Source organism: Leucoraja erinacea, chromosome 7 (genome assembly GCF_028641065.1).
Source record: "Leucoraja erinacea ecotype New England chromosome 7, Leri_hhj_1, whole genome shotgun sequence".
Taxonomy (NCBI): Eukaryota; Metazoa; Chordata; class Chondrichthyes; order Rajiformes; family Rajidae; genus Leucoraja; species Leucoraja erinaceus.
Window position 1 is genome coordinate 19,027,969 of NC_073383.1, and position 19,285 is coordinate 19,047,253.

At 38.4% G+C, this 19,285-nt stretch overlaps 1 protein-coding gene across 3 annotated transcripts in view; it reads right to left on the minus strand.

The window, feature by feature from the left end:
* Positions 1–2,546: 2,546 nt before the first annotated feature.
* The window catches only part of ube2e3 (ubiquitin-conjugating enzyme E2E 3 (UBC4/5 homolog, yeast)), a 74,225-nt gene continuing 57,486 nt past the window's right edge, over positions 2,547–19,285 (minus strand). For all 3 annotated transcript variants that reach the window (XM_055637870.1, XM_055637868.1, XM_055637869.1), the window contains exons 4-6: positions 10,752–10,884; positions 8,504–8,651; positions 2,547–3,180 (exon numbers count right to left, since the gene is read on the minus strand). In XM_055637870.1, the coding sequence (XP_055493845.1) occupies positions 3,083–3,180; positions 8,504–8,651; positions 10,752–10,884 (379 nt within the window). In that variant the 3' untranslated portion in view covers positions 2,547–3,082. The remainder of the gene's footprint in view (positions 3,181–8,503; positions 8,652–10,751; positions 10,885–19,285) is intronic.

Here is a 19,285-nt window from a genome sequence, read left to right on the forward strand (position 1 = left end):
GGGGAGCGGTCAATGCCTTACCGGGTCGCCGTGCAGTAAGCTCCGCAGCGCTGTGGCCGGTGGGGCAGCGGGCGGCGCCGGTTGTAGCTCCGACCCCGGCAACTCTACCCCTGGCTGCGAGGCGCTCCAAATCCAGCGCGGCCCGCGGCCGGACGCCCCAGCTCCGCGAATGTCGGGAGTCGGCCGGCGTCGCAGCGCTGGGACACCAGCGGGGAGCGGTCAATGCCTTACCGGGTCGCCGTGCGGCAAGCTCCGGAGCGCTGTGGCCGCCGACCCAACATTCGCGGAGCGTCGCTGGATTTGGAGCCGCGCAGCCAGGGGTAGAGTTGCCGGGGTCGGAGCTCCAACCGGCGCCGCCCGCGGCCGGACGGAGCCCCCAGCTCCGCGAGGTTGGGAGTCGCCGACCAGGTAGGGGACTAAGAATTAAAGTTTCCCCCTTCACCCCTACTCCACCACCACATAAAATCCCTCCAAACTAACTGACTAACATTTATGCAATGATTCTCCCGGTCTCCGGATGGAGGCAGCTGCTCCAGACTTTTCAAGCCGCCCGCGCTACCTACCTAATCTACGCTAAAAATCTTCCATTCGGAAATCCGAAAATGTCCGAAATCCGACAAGTGGCTGGTCCCAAGGCTTTCGGATAAAAGGTTGCGCACCTGTATAAATATCTATTGGAGCAATGTCGCATACATTCTTATGTGATCTAAATCTGATCTTCTCTCCAACTTGGCTGTTTTACATAGCAAATTCATTGGTCCATCATTTTTGTAGTAGTGATTTGATGCTAAATTGTCAAACAACACCAAACCCTTGTTGGATGAACATGACTAAAGTTAGTGCCCAAAATACTTTAAGATGATCATTCAGCTTGATCGTTTGATTCAGGTTGCCTCTTGAGTGCTCCTCATCTAGACAATGCCCACACCTGCACAGCTCCCAACGTTGAGGTTTGGCTGTCGTGGCCATCCCATGTAAAGGAATGGATCCAAAGTGCTATCTCAGGTGGTAGGTCCCGGGGGTGATGGGATGGTCAGCCCTGGTGACCTTCAGATAGTGCGGCACTCAGAGAATCTTTAAACTGTTTCAAAACGTCTATGATCAGAGAAGTTTAAAAGCAGTGCAAATAGTTTTTAAATGAATTCTAAAAAGTTATTAACTAAAAACATCATATAATTTATAAAGTGAAATACAGAAAAATTGACTATTTCTACCAAAATACTTGCAAGGCTGTTATAAATTGGAGGTCCAAATCATGAAATGTATCCAGTTGTTCAGTAACCACCCTTGGTGCTGGTCCTGAGTGCAAGGGTGAAGCAAGAATTCAGGTATCGCAAAATCCAATCTCTAGCTCATTCACACATGCCACATGCAAACCAGCCTCCCCCTTCCCCACTGATTCTATCTATACGTCACACTGCCTAAGGACATATATTAGGCTTTTCTTCAAAGGACCTCTCATGTTAAGAGATTAGTCCCGATCTCCCAACATGTCTCATTGTGGCATGTAATTTCTCCATAGCTGTAATACTTTATTCCACTTGGTTATATTTCATACTATACTACCATACTACCTATTGTACCTGCATGTGGTTTGATTGCACTTATGTAATATATACCTTTGGACGGGTTAGTACACAAAACTTGACATTGTAGCTCAGTACATGTGATAATAATAAACCAATATTAATATGTCCATTGAAGTACAGAGCACGCTGACTCACAAAACCACTCCAGCAGTTCTCTTCTAAACCACTGCTAAAAAACAAGCACATTTAAGTCCCTTAAAAAATAATTTATATACAGGTAATTACATAAACTGAAATTATTTGTGACATTCTCCATTCCCATCTCGTCTTTATACATTCATATCCTTTAATATAAATGGGAGGTGCAAGGCATTTTTGACACTACTGTTGTACTGTTCTGAGAACCAGCAGCTGGCTTTTAAACACTTGAAAGGTATCTTAAACATTCCAAAAACCTGAATAAAACTAATCAAAAACATGTTCTATTCAAGTATTAAAATACAGAAAAATAACACCATTGAAATCAAACCAGTTGCAAGGTTGTCATAAACCGGAGGAATCAAGCACAAAATGTGTCTGCTTGCTCAGCTCAGGTTGATCAGTATCGTAGGTAGAAACATCTACTTCGTAATATTAAAATACCAACTCACAACAGCAATAGATTGGGAGATATTAAGCAAATTATACTGTCATTGTAAATCAATGTTTACCAAATTCTGCTCTTCTTCAGTAAGAAAGTGCCAAAGATAATTACACACTTATACAACTGCACCACAATTTGCATTGTCAACTTCATACAATGTGGAGTGTTGTTACTTAATATCCATATCCATCAATATATGCTTTGCTCTCCTCTACTCCAATACATGGTTATTTTCAAAGCATTCATTTCTACAGCATCCATACAAGTTATCCACCTATACGGAAATAGCAATCAATAGCAATTACATCCAAGCATCTACTTTAAGATATATTACAATGCCCACCAAATAATACACCAAATATAAAATAAATAAATAACCTCGGAAACAAGTTTATTGTGTTTTGAGATGATACATCAGATGCTCATTATTTAGAGCTACAAAGTTTTAAATGAAATCTCTTCATTACAAATTGACAAAAGGTAAAACGGATTCACAACAGCATGTACCACATGATCAGAAATGGAACTGAGTCTAATACGAATGCCAAAATTCTAATAATCTACAGCTATAATAGATTTCATACAGATAATGGATTAGGCTAAAATGCACCATAATATTTGGTTGACTTGAGGAACAGTTTCCTTATTACATCACAAAATACATTTTCATATCCCAAAGAAGCAGACTTGCAAGTAGGCATTTAAACATAACTAATCTACTGCTACAAAGATCTACTTCAATAGCATTTACCTTTTATAGGGTCTTGTCCCATTCTTCAAAAGATAAAAGCAGAGATTAGAATCAGTATAACATATACACAGAAGTCTGTATTGTAAAGGCTATAAAGAATTGTTGCACATTGTAAATAATGCCTCCTGCTCCTTTTCACAGCACAGGACGCGATGTAATTTATGTAGCATATCTCTTGGTCCACTGTCTGGCTATCCTGTCATGTTCTGCTCTGTTGGTCAAATATTGGGTTGCTATGCTCCCAACTAGAGGATCCGCTGTCAATGAAAAAAATGATTGAATAAGTCAAAGATTTAAACATTGAGAATGCTCAGAGCACTTTATCCCCTTTATTGTATTTACCACTTTCTTCTCTCCAAACACATGCATAAAATGGAATTCAATCAATGTCGTATTATATTATTATCTGCATTATTTTTTAAAGCAAAACAATAAGAATTTAATGTTATTAGAATCAATAGAAGTCCCAAAGTCAAATGTTCTAAATTAATAATGTATAAAAGTACATTCTTGTATGGTGGTATTTCTAAAGGCCGTTTTTGCTGGTCTTCACTGTTTCCATTGTATACAGCACCTGTCAACTTTATATGGAGGATATACTAATGTAAAATCATAAAACCTTTTTGTGTTTAGGCAAACCCCACGTTATGGCAGCTTGCCAATAGATATTCAGCCTTCTGAAATCCATAAATCAAAAATTTGTGACAAGGAATAAAATAAATTTACAGAATCGGTGGAAAATAACTAAATGCAAAAGAAAATACAAACGTTGCCAATTTTTATTTTTAATCGGTCAATACTTTGCATGAATTAAATTTGAATGTGACATCATTTGGTCGGCAGTCTCTAACAAGTCCCTCCTATGCCATGCACTCTCCTGCCAGAATACATGTGAACAGATGTTGCAGTGTGCAGTGCCGCCATGCTCATAATCGGAGAGGAATTTCCTCTGACGGGCTGCAGTGTGGAAAGCCGCAGTCGCCTTGGCCAGCTGCTTAAAGTAATCCCTCAGCCAAAAGCTCCACTTCCATTAGGTCACTATGCGTTAACTCATTACCAAGTTCTTCTACACCACCTTTATCTCAAGAACGCCAAAGCTCGAATTCCATCCCTTTCCCAGATATCCTCATCTACTAAACCCTTAAAGGGCCTGTCCCACTTTCACGACTTTTTTTACCGGTGGACATTTTTCATCATGCTAGAAAAACGCCCCGACCTACTTGATGCCACGAGTACCTACGACTAGCACCACGACCTCCTACGACCTCGTGACGAATATGCTGCGAGTACGAGTCAAAGGCAAACTCGGCAGAGGTCGTGAAAGTGGGACAGGCCCTTAACTAATCTACAAGCCTTGTCCAGTTCCCACCAAACCCTGCACCCTATAATCTAATGTTAGCCACAGCTGTTATATTAGGCAGTGAATCACTTTGCCTCGCCGATATAATGGATTAATAGGAGAAAAACATCTGCTTCCTTATTCTCCTCATGAGATTCAATATAACTCCTCTGCACATCAGAAATCGCTTGTACTTGCATAAGATAAGCAATCATAAAACTTAATTTTCCATAAAATGGCTCCCTTTTCACTGCCTCAAAGTTATGATGACCAGACATGGACTGTGTCAATTTAGTTCCTAAAGTTTGATTTAGCCTTTTCTCATCCTCAATGGTTAATTTAAAGAGCTCTGGTCTTTATTTCTACGGTACTGCAGTAAAAGACAATAGCACAGTTAAAGTAATCAATGGCCGTCTGGTTGTGGAACAACTCACCCTTCCAGTATGCCATTACATTTACTAATGTAAAATGACAATGAATGTAAAAGTTTACATTGAGCATGTGAATATAGAACTCGAATTTTTACTGCAGTGTATGGGATCTTGATGCACCTATAATCCTGTGCACAGCTTTGCTCCCCTTCACACATGATCAGGTGTTTGATTTGGAGGAACTGCAGCAAACGTTCACTGTAATGTTTCCAGTGATGACAGATTTGCCAAATATGGATGGGCTATATTTTCTAGAGCTAAGAATAAAAGATCTAATTGAAATTTACAAAATGCTTTCAGACTTTGACAGACTGAATGGTGAGATTACGTTTCCATATCTAAATAATCTAGAAACAAGGATCACAGAATAAGGGGTAAACAGTTTAGAAATGAGATGAGAAATTTATTTACTTTAAGTATCATGAATCTTTAGAATTCTATATTCCAGAGAGCTATGGAGGCTCAATTATTGAATTAATTGCAAAGAAATGGATAGATTTCTGAACATTAAGAGAATAAAACTTGTGGGGACAGTGTAGGATGATTAGGCTGAAGTAGAAAATCAGCCACAATCTTAACAAATGACAGAACTGCCACAAAGGGCCAGCTAATTTATACCTGCTCCTATTTCTTATAATTAGAACACTGAAGACGTATGTGAATGCATTGTCAGAACACTGGACTTGATGAAAAAGGAAAACAGGAACAATTAACAAGCCATCTAGAAGATGAGATTTTTGAGTCTGAAGAAGGGTCTCGACCCGAAACGTCACCCATTTCTTCTCTCCAGAGATGCTGCCTGTTACTTCAGCTTTTTGTTTCTATCTTGGGATATTTGAACTATATTTCCTAATGCATCATCACCAGGAATCTAGGACACAGTTCTCAGTCCTAATCATAGTGAATGGCAGCACAGTCTCAATGAGAAATGTTGCCGACCTGTTTTCACCCTTCCCTCCTAAAGTTGATACTACACAGATCATGTTGGAAAAGTATCATAGAACAGTGTAAATCAATGAGCATAAAGGGTGCAACACAAATGGAAATTGGATTTTAAAAAAAACAAGGATGCAAACAGCATGCATTCGATCCTATAAGGAGGGGAGAAATGTCTGGCCAATAGAATGTAACAACATGGGGAGGATTTTTAAGGAAGAAATACGTTGAACCAGAAACCGAATTGTACACTATTCGAGAGGAGGTTTTTTAATTAATTAATTCTTTTTCAGGGTTAGGGCATAACTGGCAAGGCCAACATTATTGCCAAGTTAAAATTGGCCTTGGGAAGATGAGGGCAAACAACCTTTCCTGTCAAGTAACTCCCAAATGCCATATGGAGGGGAGCTCGAGGATTCAGAACAAAGGAGACAAAGAGGGAATACCAATACAAATCAAAGTTAGTTTGGTGGAAGGCACAGCCAGGTTACGAACACGTTCCACTTTTATTGACACATGCAAATCAATTTTGTGTACATTCCAAAATAATTTCATACAGTAGTTATACCACTACCATATTGCTATGAGTGGTGCTGATGAGGTCAAAGAACATTTATTGTCTTCCCATATAGTTACAATGGTATGGAAACAGACCGTTCATGCCGTATAGTTGGTTTCAAAGGGCCTTAATATCAAAGGTTGTTACATAGTCTAATAGAGTTTCGTTCCACAAGTATCAATGGAAGTGGTTCCTTAATAATATCCAAAGCAACTTTCTCATGCAAAGGCTGGAATCATGGTTAGCCAACATTACCTTGAGCTCATTACTAATGAGGAAGAGGCCAAGCACTTTGTAAGTAGAAAAGCCATTGCCTAAGTACTGAATCTAAATCATGCTGAACAAGTCAAGGATTATTCATAGCTTCTAGGTAAGGGTTACAAACGACGCTAACTTGAAAAATCAGTTAAAAGTCAAACTAAAAAGTAGGAAAGAAGGTAGAAAATTAAAATGGCCGGTGAAACCAAGCTGATTGAAAAAAGACCTGAACAATGGCAGCCTGACAAGAAATTGCTAGAAGATCAAAAATTTAACTTCAAATATCATGTCAAAAATCCTGATTAGAAGGGTGTCCCTAGAAATCTTCTGTTAAGTTACCAATGACTTTTTCTCATTTTGTCATGCAAAATGTGATTCTAATTTACAATTGTACATTAAGAATGAAACATTCCACTGGTCAACATAGATTCTCTCAAACATACTTCAAATATTCTTCCTGAAAAAGTTGATCAATGCTCGTTATTAATTTACTGATTTATTGTCACCTTTTCAGCATGACTATCAAAATGACCTAATTGTGCTCTATGTAACATTATATGGTGACATAGTAATCAGATTTCCATTGTTTTCTTGTTAACTAATTTTACTTCCTTGTGACTTTAAAATATTTTGCTGCAATGGCAATCTTCTACACCTTAAAGGTAGCATACAATAATTACTCATCAAGTCCATTGAGTCATCCAACACAGAAATAGGCCTTTCAGCCCAGCTTGTCCATACTGACCAAGATGCCCCATTTAAGCTTATCCAATTCCACGATGGCAGAGACGAAAACTCAAGGAAATTCTTTAATTCCGTAGATTCAAATGTATGGATCAAGTCTGATCCCAACTCGCAATAAAATGCAAAAACTGCAACACTAGTATCTAGATATCAATCATATAAGATAAACCATATGCAACTAGTAAGTAAGTAAGTTTTATTTATATAGCACGTTTTAAGTCAACTTGCATTGACACCAAAGTGCTTTACATAAAATTAATAAGTTTCCATACAAACCATAGAAAGAGGTTAAGACTGCAACCTTGGCAGTGTCCCATGCTCCTCTTGGCATTTCTGCAAACAAATAACCAGCCTCCACCCTAAATGTTACTTGTAACTCTAGTTATGTTGTACATATTTGAGGTTTCCTGTTTGTTAGGAAGGGACTATTTTAGAAGCAAGTGTTTAAGCTGCAAAACCTCTTCTTTTGAAGCACAAATGGTACTGCAATTATATCTAGGAATATTCATTAACACCAGTAACTTAAACTAAAACTTCATGTTTTTTTTATTTTTTATTAATTTGGTCCTATGAAGCAAACAGAAACAGTCAATGGACTGTGCAAGATGATAACTGGACTATCAAGTAAAAAGGGAAAATTATTAGGCAACTAAAGAATGAGGTTAAGCAAATGAAAGAAGGGAAAACAGACAAAATAACTTATTGTGCAGCCGAATTTTAAACAGTGGGTTAATTTCACGGCATATTTTCATGCTTATGTGATGTGCAAATTTGGAGGAACTAACTTAAAATTAAATGCAAGTTGACAAAATAGCTGATAATATTTTACCAATGATCACATATGAACACCACTGCAACTATGTGACTTTTATATTGATGCCCACCTTTGTCAATGCAAGGCTATTTCCAGCTAATAGACTTAAAGCACATTCAGTAGTTACTGGATGTAACTTAGATAACCGAGAACTGCGAGTTGCTTAAAGCATTCGTAAAAGACATTCTGAAAGATAACATTTACATAACCTATACTTAAAATGACTTCCATTGTGTCAGTAGATAATATTGCATGACACTGTACACCAAAGACTACAAATGCTGAAAATATGCTTTCTGAAAGATATACACAACAGAGATTATCAAGTACCAGTTCATTTGAAGGCAAATGAACAAGGCTTTCAGGTCTAACAATCTAGAGAACAAACAGCAAGGCTTAATTTTGAAATAAATAACATACCCTGAACGCTAAATAATCTTGAAATAGATATGGTTTGAAGTTTCTTCTCTAAAGATTCTTTAGGTCATTATTTGCTTACCTGGGTTACAGTCTGTCAGAAGTGAGCAAATAGAAAGTAAAACTTTTGAAATGGTCAGAGCTGGACTCCAGTTGTCTTTCAGAATATCCAGACAGATTACTCCCTGACTATTGATATTGCAGTGATAGATTCTGGTCCGGAATGTTACCTAAAGATAACACGCAAAAACACTTTTTTATTAATTGGCCACAGTTGTCAATAGTGGTAAAAATCACATGTACATTATGCCAGAAACTCAAACTCATCGTAAGGGATGAAAAAGAATCAACAGGATAGGTAAAGGAAAGAAAAATAGGTTGAAGCAAAAGGAAAAGTTAAAAAAGCTAAGCAGAAAAATACAGTGACAGTAGTCTTAGATTCTAGAATATTTCAACCTGAAATTAGACGAATTAAGCCAACTATGGAACAAATTCTATACTTGCTTGGTTAAAAAAGCAATTTCAATATGTAAAATAGACTGCAGCATAAACACCATCCAATGAAAATAAAGAGAAACTAATAGCAACATGGAATATTTGTGAAGAAACTAGGCATGTTATGATGCTTTAAGTATCAGAATAAATGTGCAAGGAATTCTAGTGAGCAGAATATTTCTTGGATCAGGATCCGAGTCTCAACAAATTTCCATGATCGAAAGGCTGAATCCCTTCTGTTATCCTGGTATTTGGTGAATCATAAGAAAATACAGCAGTGTAAGAGAATATTTGACACAATAAATGCACACTGAATCCATGAAAGTGGCCTCATATCCACACAGGCCTACAATTGTGTCCTTTTGAGAAGGCAATCTAATCCAATCCCATTTGAATGCTACAAGTGCTGCTGGTTCCGCTATTACCCCTGGCAGAGACTTCCAGATCCCAAAGGCTGCGAAAAAGTTTTTCCTCATGGTACATTTAATTCTTGTGTCAATTATTCCCTTTCTAGGACCCCTGGAATGACTCTTCCGGCAATAGGAATGTCTCCCAATCAATTCATTCCCGACCTGTCATTATTCTAAATGTCTTATCACATCATTCAAGTATCACTGCATCTTCTCTCCAATCCAAAAACTCCCATTTCCTATTACTTGAAAAATATTTAATCCAGCTGTGACAGCCCTTTAATTCATTGACTGCAGCCCTGATGACATTACACAGCAATTCCTGGAAGTACACATAGATCACATCAACCACATTTCAATAAGAAACGGTCTCCTATTTGAATAAAACAAAAATTAAGTTAGTTAGCTATGTCTGGCTATGAACAAATTCATGTTGGTTTTATTTAATCAATTCATACTTATCCAAGTAATCACAGATTATGTCCTCATTTCTAGAATCTACCTATTTATCTTTAATAACTGATGAAACATTGATCTCTACTCATATCCACGTTCTTGCATTGATGCTTCTAGCTTTCTGTTTTTTTTTTTTGCCATAGCATCATAAATGGATACGAGGGTGAAGGGAGAAAGAAAAATGAAGTGAATCTGGCGAAGTGTATCAAGACGAGTATGGAAGCAACTTGCCTTTTGGAGGATCCTTTAACTTCAACAACATGGTGTGAATCTCAAAATAATTCTAAAGACTCAAGAAATTTATCTCATTTACAAAATAATAAAAATGAATATAGTATTTTTCTAATTGTTTTCTGACGGTTAAGAGCAGAGCTGTATAAATCACAGAAACACAAATAGTGAATAAACCAGAGTGTTTTAATAGCAAAATTGGTTCACACATTTAACAAAAATGCAGCTTTTAATTCCCTTAATTGTCTGCTTATTTTTTGGATAGTGGTTTAGTTCCAAATTGACTGTTTAATCTGTTGAGTTGTCATTATTAGTTTCAAAGATTAAATAGACTTCATTAAATCCAATTCTAAAATATGAAAAAGAGCATCCAGTTAAGCAGCAAATTTCAAGCATTATATAAATTAGAGAAACGATGTTTTGGAAGGCACCAATCCTTCAAAAATGTATACTTAAAAAAAAAAGAATAGGTTTATAACAAATGGAATAACCTCCTCGCATGCTCTATTTGATTGCATAGCAGAATGCACACCAAAGTCTTTTATAAATAAAAAAATAGAAATACCATCAATTGCAAAATATCAACAATGCTTAACTTTTCAAATTACTCCCTAAAAGATCAAGCTTGATAACATCATTTGAAAATTCAGACACCATTCAGAAAATCATCAGATCAGTGTATGGAAACCTGCTCAGCTATTTCAAAATGGGTACAGTTCATAAGACATCGCGCCTTACCTTTGGTGGTTTGAATGGATAATCAGATGAGAAAGTGATGTCCAGAAAAAAAACTCCTCCTTCATAAACTGAACCAGGAGGACCTAATATGGTAGATCGCCACTCATATATATTGTCGCCTTTCGGACCAGCACTGAAATAAATCCATTAAAATATGTTAAAACATATTATTTGCAATGTTTCATTAGCTAATTTGACAAAATATTTTTCAGGTCCCTTGCACATTTAACATTTGTATACATGTAACGCGATTTTTAATGCTTTTTTAGATATACACTGGTCACAGCTAAATAGATGCGACTGTAATTTTTATGCCAAGCAGAAATCGGAATGGGGATTTTACACGTACAAACAGGAGGACATTTATAAATACTCAATTGTCTGATGCTATGATCAACTGATATGTTGCATTACTCAAATTTCAAACACAATTTAGTCCCCTAATACAAAAACTATTTATTCTATTTCCACAATACCCCACCATACGTGTGCATTTCACGATAAATTTAATTTGACGTGACATTTTCCATTAGCTCGAATCACTTTGGAAAAAATTATTTTTCATCACTTGGTCCTCTTCAGATTCGAGCCACCTTCGGTTTCATGTTCATAGGTGATAGAAGCAGAATGATGCCATTTGTCCCATAAAGTCTACACTGCCATTCAATCATGGCAGATCTATTTTTTCCTCTCAACCCCATTCTTCAGCCTTCCCCCACAGCCCCTGACACTAGTACTAATCAAAAATCTATCAATTACTGCCGTAAAAATACCCATTGAATTGACCTCCTCAGCGACTGTGGTAATGAATTCCACAGATTTAACACTCTGACTAAAGAAATTCCTCCTCGTCTCCTTCCTAAAGGTATGTCTTTTTATTCTGAGGCTATGGACTCTGGTCCTGGACTCTTCAACTAGTTGAAACATCCTTTCCACATCTATTCTATCCAGGCCTTTCACTATTTGGTAAGTTTCAATGAGGTCCCCTCATCCTTCTAAACTCCAGCGAGTACAGGCCCAGCACCATCAAACGCTCATCATATCTTAACCCAATCATTCTCGGGATCATTCTCATAAACCTCCTCTGGACCCTCTCCAGCGACAGCACATCCTTCCTCAAATATAGTGCTCAGAATTGCACACAATACTTCAAATGCGGTCTGACCAATGACTTATAAAGCCTCAAGCCTCCTTGCTTTCCTTCCACCAACCAATCTTTGAGAAATTCAAAATTTTGCAAAATTTTATTGAAACCTGTTCAACTGCACCAATTCCCTTAGATTGTACCATCACTGATCAAATGTACCAGTCCGTAACCCTCTGGTTCTGCAGTACACTGATGTTGTAACAGTTTCCAACCTTTTAGATTGCAATTCAAAATATCACATCCCTTCATTTTCATTTGTGCAAAAAGATTGTCAATGGTTAAACAAGTGTTTAGCCCTTTTCCTATTTGCATGGAGAAACATGATATGACCAGCCTTCTTGAAGTGCTACAGTCCTTCTGGTGAAAATATGGTCATAGTTATGTCAGGTACAAAATTCATGGATTTTGATAAATGATGATGCAGAGCTTTTGCAGAGAGGGCCAGAAAAAGCTGCCTGCAGGGCACGTGTGAAATATTCACATTTTACAAAACCAGTGTATACATTTAAAAAAAAATTCAAGCTATTAATATTCACGGAGAGTCAAGAAATAGTCTGAGTTTGTTTATGAACATCACATTATTTATTTTAATATTGTTCCTATTTCACAAATAAAGCAAACTTAAGCTGGCATCTGTTCGCCGTCATTTAAAAAAAATCTTAATTATCTCTCCCTAACCCTGTTCAAACTGTTTTCACGTGAAGTCTGTGTTTATCCTTTAAGAAATAATTGCCTAACTCAACTTTAATTCTTAATCTTTTTTTTCACTGGAAAAACTTCCATGTCTGTAAAACTTTAGAGAAATATTCTTCTGCATGCTAACACTTACTTTCAGATCCAGTATGTTAGTTGTTTAAAGTTCAACAATTTCTAATTAAAAATGTATTCCTATTAATGTCCAACCTTGGTCGTTGCAAATGACAATTGATATTTGCATGGCTGACTTGCTATCTCAACCGCTTCTCAAAACCCATCGATTGTGCCAAGTTTTTGCCAATTTTTACAAAATCTCTCTACAAAATATGTTACAACCACATAGTTGTAACATAGGATTTTGTCATAATACTGGAGATTGATATTGATTGTTATAATAAACCAGTTCTGAAAAGTGCCTACGCTTTTAAATTTATTCATGGCGCATTATAACTAAATGATCATAAATTGCACAGGATGATAGCACAATGGGCTAAGAGTTCGGCTGGCAACCGGAAGGTAGCCGGTTCAAATCCCGCTTGGAGTGCATACTGTCGTTGTGTCCTTGGGCAAGACACTTCACCCACCTTTGCCTGTAATGGAATGTAATTACGGCGGCAGGCGCGGGCACACCGCGACGCCCTGTGTCTCCCTTTCAAGGGAGATGATAAAAATGCATTTCGTTGTCTCTGTACTGTACACTGACAATGACAATAAATTGAATCATTTCATTTCATTTCATGTTAAAAAGACGACTTTGAGCAATAAATATTTGGAGACGATTCCACATGCTTGTTTGTGGGCGTGAGTAATTTATATGCTTGTAATCAATTGTGGAAAAATAATGATGCACCAAATACATCTACGTTTCAGTACACATGTCACACAATTTATTCATTCCCAACCCTAGTACCTGAAGTCTGACATTTTGTAAACAATGTGACAATTCAGTTGAAAAATAGCAGCCGTTTATTAGATTTGTAGATTTTCCCAGGAATGGTATTCCAAGTCCATTGCAAACACCAACAAGAGTCAGAATTGATATGCTTTTGAATTATAGGATTCCAATGTAGGAATGCCAGGTAGTTCAGTATTCCCCAACCCCAAATGTTTGAAAGGGTGAAATCAATTTTCAGAGATTGTGTATTTGATTGTTTAGCTCTGTTTTTACCATAGAGAAAACCATGTAAAAGAGGAAGATAGACACAAAAGGCTGGAGTAGCTCAGAGGATACAATGTGTTGGGGATAGTCACATTTTAGTAAACGAGGTGTCTAAGTATTGAGTATAGAACTTGGGAGGTCATGTTGCAGTTGTACAAGACGTGGGTGAGACTGCATTTAAAATATTGTTATTAAAACATGGTTGGTATATCCTTTTTTGCGGAGTTTTGTGTTATAATAGAGCGATTGTTTTTCCTTTTTTTTCTTTTCTTTCTAGGATCTTTCTTTACTTCCTTCTCTAACTTCTTCCCTAAGGGGCTTTCTTTTCCCAACACTTTCCTGCACCTTCACGATTCTTGATCACTTTCCTTACTTCTTTTATTTCTACCTTTTTTAAAGCTCAAAAAACGAAGTGGTACAACAAACGTAATAAGATACATGTGATGTGTATTACTGTAATTCTAATAAAAATAAAATTAAAAAAAGAAATAAAAAATATTGTGTTCAGGCTGGGCACGTTATAGGAAAGATATTGTCAAGCTTGAAAGGGTTCAGAAAAGATTTACGAGGATGTTGCCAGGACTAGAGGCTGTGTGCTATAGGGAGAGGTTGAGTAGGCTGGGTCTCTATTCCACGGAGCGCAGGAGGATGAGGGGAGATATTATAGAGGTATACAAAATAATGATATTAATAGATTGGGAAGATGCAAAGAGTTCTTTGCCCAGAGTAAGGGAATTGAGGACCAGAGGACATAGGTTCAAGGTGAAGGGGAAAAGATTTAATAGGAAGCCGAGGGGTAGCTTTTTCAAACAAAGGGTGGTGGGTGCATGGAACATGCTGCCAGAGGAGGTAGTTGAGGCTGGAACTCTCCCATCGTTTAAGAAACAGTTAGACAGGTACATGGATAGGACAGGTTTGGAGGGATTTGGACCAAGTGCAGGCAAGTGGACTAGTGTAGCTGGGACATTGTTGGCCGGTGTGGGCCGGTTTCCACAATGTATCACTCTATGACTCCATAACCTTTGACACCTGCACGAATCAAGAATCTATCCCTGCCTTAAATATATCCACTGACTTGGCATCTACAGCCTTCTGTGGCAAAGAATTCCACAGTTTCACCACCCTCTGCCTAATAAAATTCCTCCTCATCTCCTTCCTAAAAGAACATCCTTTAATTCTGAAGCTATGACCTCTTGTCCTAAAGTCTCCCACTGGTGGAAACATCCTCTCCACATCCACTCTATCCAAGTCTTAAACTACTTTGTACGTTTCAATGAGGGCCCCCCCCCTCATTCTTCTAAACTCCAGCGAGTACAGGCCCAGGGCCGTCAAACGCTCAACATATGTTAACCCACTCATTCCTGGGATCATTCTTGTAAACCTCCTCTGGACCCTCTCCATAACCAGTATCCTTCCTCAGATATGGTGCTCACAATATTCCAAATGCAGCCTGAGCAGCACCTTAGAGCCTCAGCATTACATCCTTGTTTTTTTGTATACAACCCCTCTCGAAATAAATGCAAAGGTGGGTTGGGCAGTGAATGCGGCTTTTGGCATGCCTGCCATCATCCGTAAGGGCATTGAGTGTAGAAATTGTGACTTTATGTTGTAGTTGTACATGACAATAATGAGGCCACACTGAATAATATGTTCACTTTTGTCACCCTGCTGTCGGAAGGATGTCCTTAAGCTGGAAAGAATGTAGAGAAGATTGGAGAATGTTGCTAAAACTAAATACCATTTCATCTCAAAACTAGCGAAATTAGTAAACTGCTTGCGTCAAGGAAACATCATAAGCATCTCAGATCTCAGTGCATAATTGGAAACATCCCTTTCACAATCATGTCAACCTTACTTTCACAGACATGCAGCATTCCACATAAATCTTAGGAGTCTTTAGGAAAAACTAAGACATCAAGGAAAGATAATAAGTTTGACAGATACAACCTTTACTGCTGTCATGCAATTTTGTTCTGCAAATCATTAACATCCATGATCTGCAGCTTCTCAGATCACATCACTCTGCATTAACCTCCTTTATTTGTTTACGTTTATCAAATATCTATTTCACGCTAACTACCCATAAATTAATGGAACATGCATTGTATCCAATTCTTAATGAATGCAACAAACGTTTTATTATTAGTCAAGTCAGATATTCCATCCTGGGACACTTGTAATGGCTTCCACTTTCACCACAGGCAGCCTCTGCTTCACAGCCACTTGAACTACAGATATTCACCTGTACACAATTCAAAAATCACTAACCAAAACTATGAGACGATACTCTAAAATTTGCTGTGAAATTCCTGTATAATTTAATCATCAAAATATTTATCTGCGTGCGTTCTTCTTTCGGTTTTGAGCTGTGCTTGTCCTGGATGATCTTCCTGCATCTACTGTCCAACCCCTTACAGAATTTTTAAGTTTCTATAAGATCCCCTCTCAATCTCCTAAATTCTAGGTATAAACCAAATCCATATAAGACAGTCCTGACACAATATGGTGAACCGTCTCTGCACTCCCTCTATGGCAATAATGTCCTTCCTCAGATTTGGAGACCAAAACTGTACGCAATACTCCAGGTGTGGTCTCACCAAGACCTTGTACAACTGCAGTAGAACCTCTCTGCTCCTATACTCAAATCCTTTTGCAATGAAAGCTAACATACCATTCGCTTTCTTTACTGCCTGCTGCACCTGCATGCCTACCTTCAATGACTGGTGTACCATGACACCCATGCTTGCAGATGCTTGCAGATGATGCAACTTTACATTACTGGGAAAAATAAATCACAATATGGCACGCTTTCTTGAAACACAGCCCTTCTATAATTCAGTCAGTTGTTGCACTGACCCGAACTGTAACTTTAAGCACCAGCCATTAGATGGTGTTTTTACTCCTACTTGACAAAAATTATGACTAGAATGCATCAGGTTTTATCTAATTAGATAGTTCTGCCCGTGGTAGCGAATATTACCAGCTAATTATATAAAAGCATATCCTGGTCATTATTGGGAAATGCAAAGAAAACAAAGAAATTTTCTACATATACCACCAATAACATGTCCTTTAAACGCACAAGCCTACAATTTTCGCATGGTAATAGTAATCCATCAAAAATTGGACACTGAATTTTGCTTCCAGCAGTGTCATGGGCACATAAGACACATACAGCACACAAAAACACTAATTACACATATACTCTACAATGGAGTGAAAAGAAATACACTGCAAACATACGAGGCATTAAAAAACAAGTTCATGATAGTGCAAGCGATGATTTGATATGGTCCTTTGCTAAGGTAGTAGTCGAGTGGTGCAAGTTGGTTTAAGAATCTAATGGCTGTTGGGAAGTAGCTCTTCCTGAACTCAGTGGTGTGGGTTGGGCTTCTACACCTCCTGCCTGACAGTAGCAGCAAGAAAAGTTCAATAATTTCTTTATCACCATGTGTACCAAGGTAGTGAAACACTTTCTTTGCATACAAATCAGTAAGACTATCACCATACATGAGCACAATTCCTCAGTTAGCACAGAACTTACAGACTAGCCCATTAAGTCTATATGCAAGAGGCGATTACATTTTGGCATCATTTTACAGTCCAGGATGCAGCTGGCCATGAAGGCCAGTCACAGCAGTCGCCTCCGTTCTAGTCGTCCCACGAACAGTTGTCCATCTCGCACAGCCCTCTTCAGCTCTCGTTCCCCGGGGGCACCTCCCACAACCAACCTTGAAGGTAGGATACCACACTAACGCCCAGCGTCATCAAATGCTCATCATCCGTTAACCCAATCATCCCTGGATCATTCTCTGGACCCTCCATGCCACCCCATCCCTCCTCAGATATGGGGCCCAAAACGGCTTACAATACGCCAAATGTGATCTGACCAATGCCTTAGAAAGCCTCAGCATTACATCCCTGTTTTTACCACCAAAGTGCATGACAGCATACTTTGCTACGCTGCCATTTCTTTGCCCACTCTCCCAACCTATCCAAGGCCGCCTGCTGACTCCCTGCTTCATCTACACTACCTGCCCCTCTACCTATCTTTGTATCATCCGCATACTTGGCCAAAAAGCCAATTCTCTCATTCAAATCATTGATGTACAATGTGAAGTGTAGCGCCCCAACATTGACCCCTGCGTTACACCACAAACCACTGGCAGCCAACCCAAAAAAAGCCCCTTTCATTCCCAATCTTTGCCTTCTGCTATTCAGCCAATCTTCTATCCATGCTAGTAGCTTCCCTCTAATACCATGGTCGGACAGTCGGCGACTAAACCGTCTCCCCCACCTACTTTGCCAGGTGACGAGGGGGCTGTGGACCCCCAGCAGGACCAAAAACAAGACTGTCAAAGGGCAGATGAGCTCCTAGCGAGCCAACGGCCATCCACACCAGTAGAAGTTGCGATCACTGTCGTACATAACCCCATGCCCGATGTTTTCAACGATGATGATGATGTTGATAAATCTCCACTAATGAATCTACGCCGATGTTCCAGCTTCGCAGCAAGAGGGCCTGAAAACACCGGGTTGGCTGAGGAGGCCACATATAGACCCCGACCTCGGGTGGACTATGAGGAGGAGAACTGGATATTTTCAGTGCCTTCCCTCAGTTTCTTGTTGTTTCTATAGTGTACTGTTCTGTGTCTTTTTCCTTTTTTCTTTTTCTTTTTTTATTTTGTATGAATTTATTGACATTTAATCTATTCAATTAATTTGATCAATCTCTGTAAAGCACTTTGGTTCAAAGTGATTTTGTTTAAAAGTGCTATATAAATAAATATTATTATTATTATTAGACAATTTTCAAAATAGTAAAACAGCCCAAAATATTTCAGTAGACTGTTATCAAACACTGGTCGATATCAAGACAAAAGAGGAACAAGTTTAGTCAAGGTGGTGGGTTCAACATGTGCCGTAAAAGGCAGAGAAAGGAAAATGCCACAACAACGTTGACAGAAAATTCTAGTTCAGAGTTGCAGAATGGTCGATAAATGCAGAACGATCATCAATGACGCAACAAAAAGTGAGTTTTAGCACTGTAGAATGTTACTGAGGTAGACAGGGCCATGTCCATGTGGAATATGGAAAAAGGGTGAGAATATTAAAAAAAACTTTATGAAACAAGTACTATTGCAGATCAGGGTAAAATGTAAACAGGACATGGTGAGTATTCTGGAAATACTCCAAATTATTTGAAGATTGGAAGCCTCAGCAGCAGAGAACTGAATAGTAAAGTGTAGATATAGTAAATGCTTGATTAATAATTTTAGCAGCAAACCTATTGTACATTATCTGGCCAGCAGCACACCAGCCGGTTCTCAAAGGTCTCAATTCCAATGGTCATTCTAGCAAGACAATATGATAATGCACAACTGGATTACCAGTGAAAAAGTTTGAAATGCTTCTGCAAAGCAGTGTGGCAAGAACAAATATGGACAAATGCAGTCTTTCACAAATAGTGACTATCAAAATCAATCTTTATTTACCTCATTGACATTCTAAGATTTTGGTGGCATATTTAAA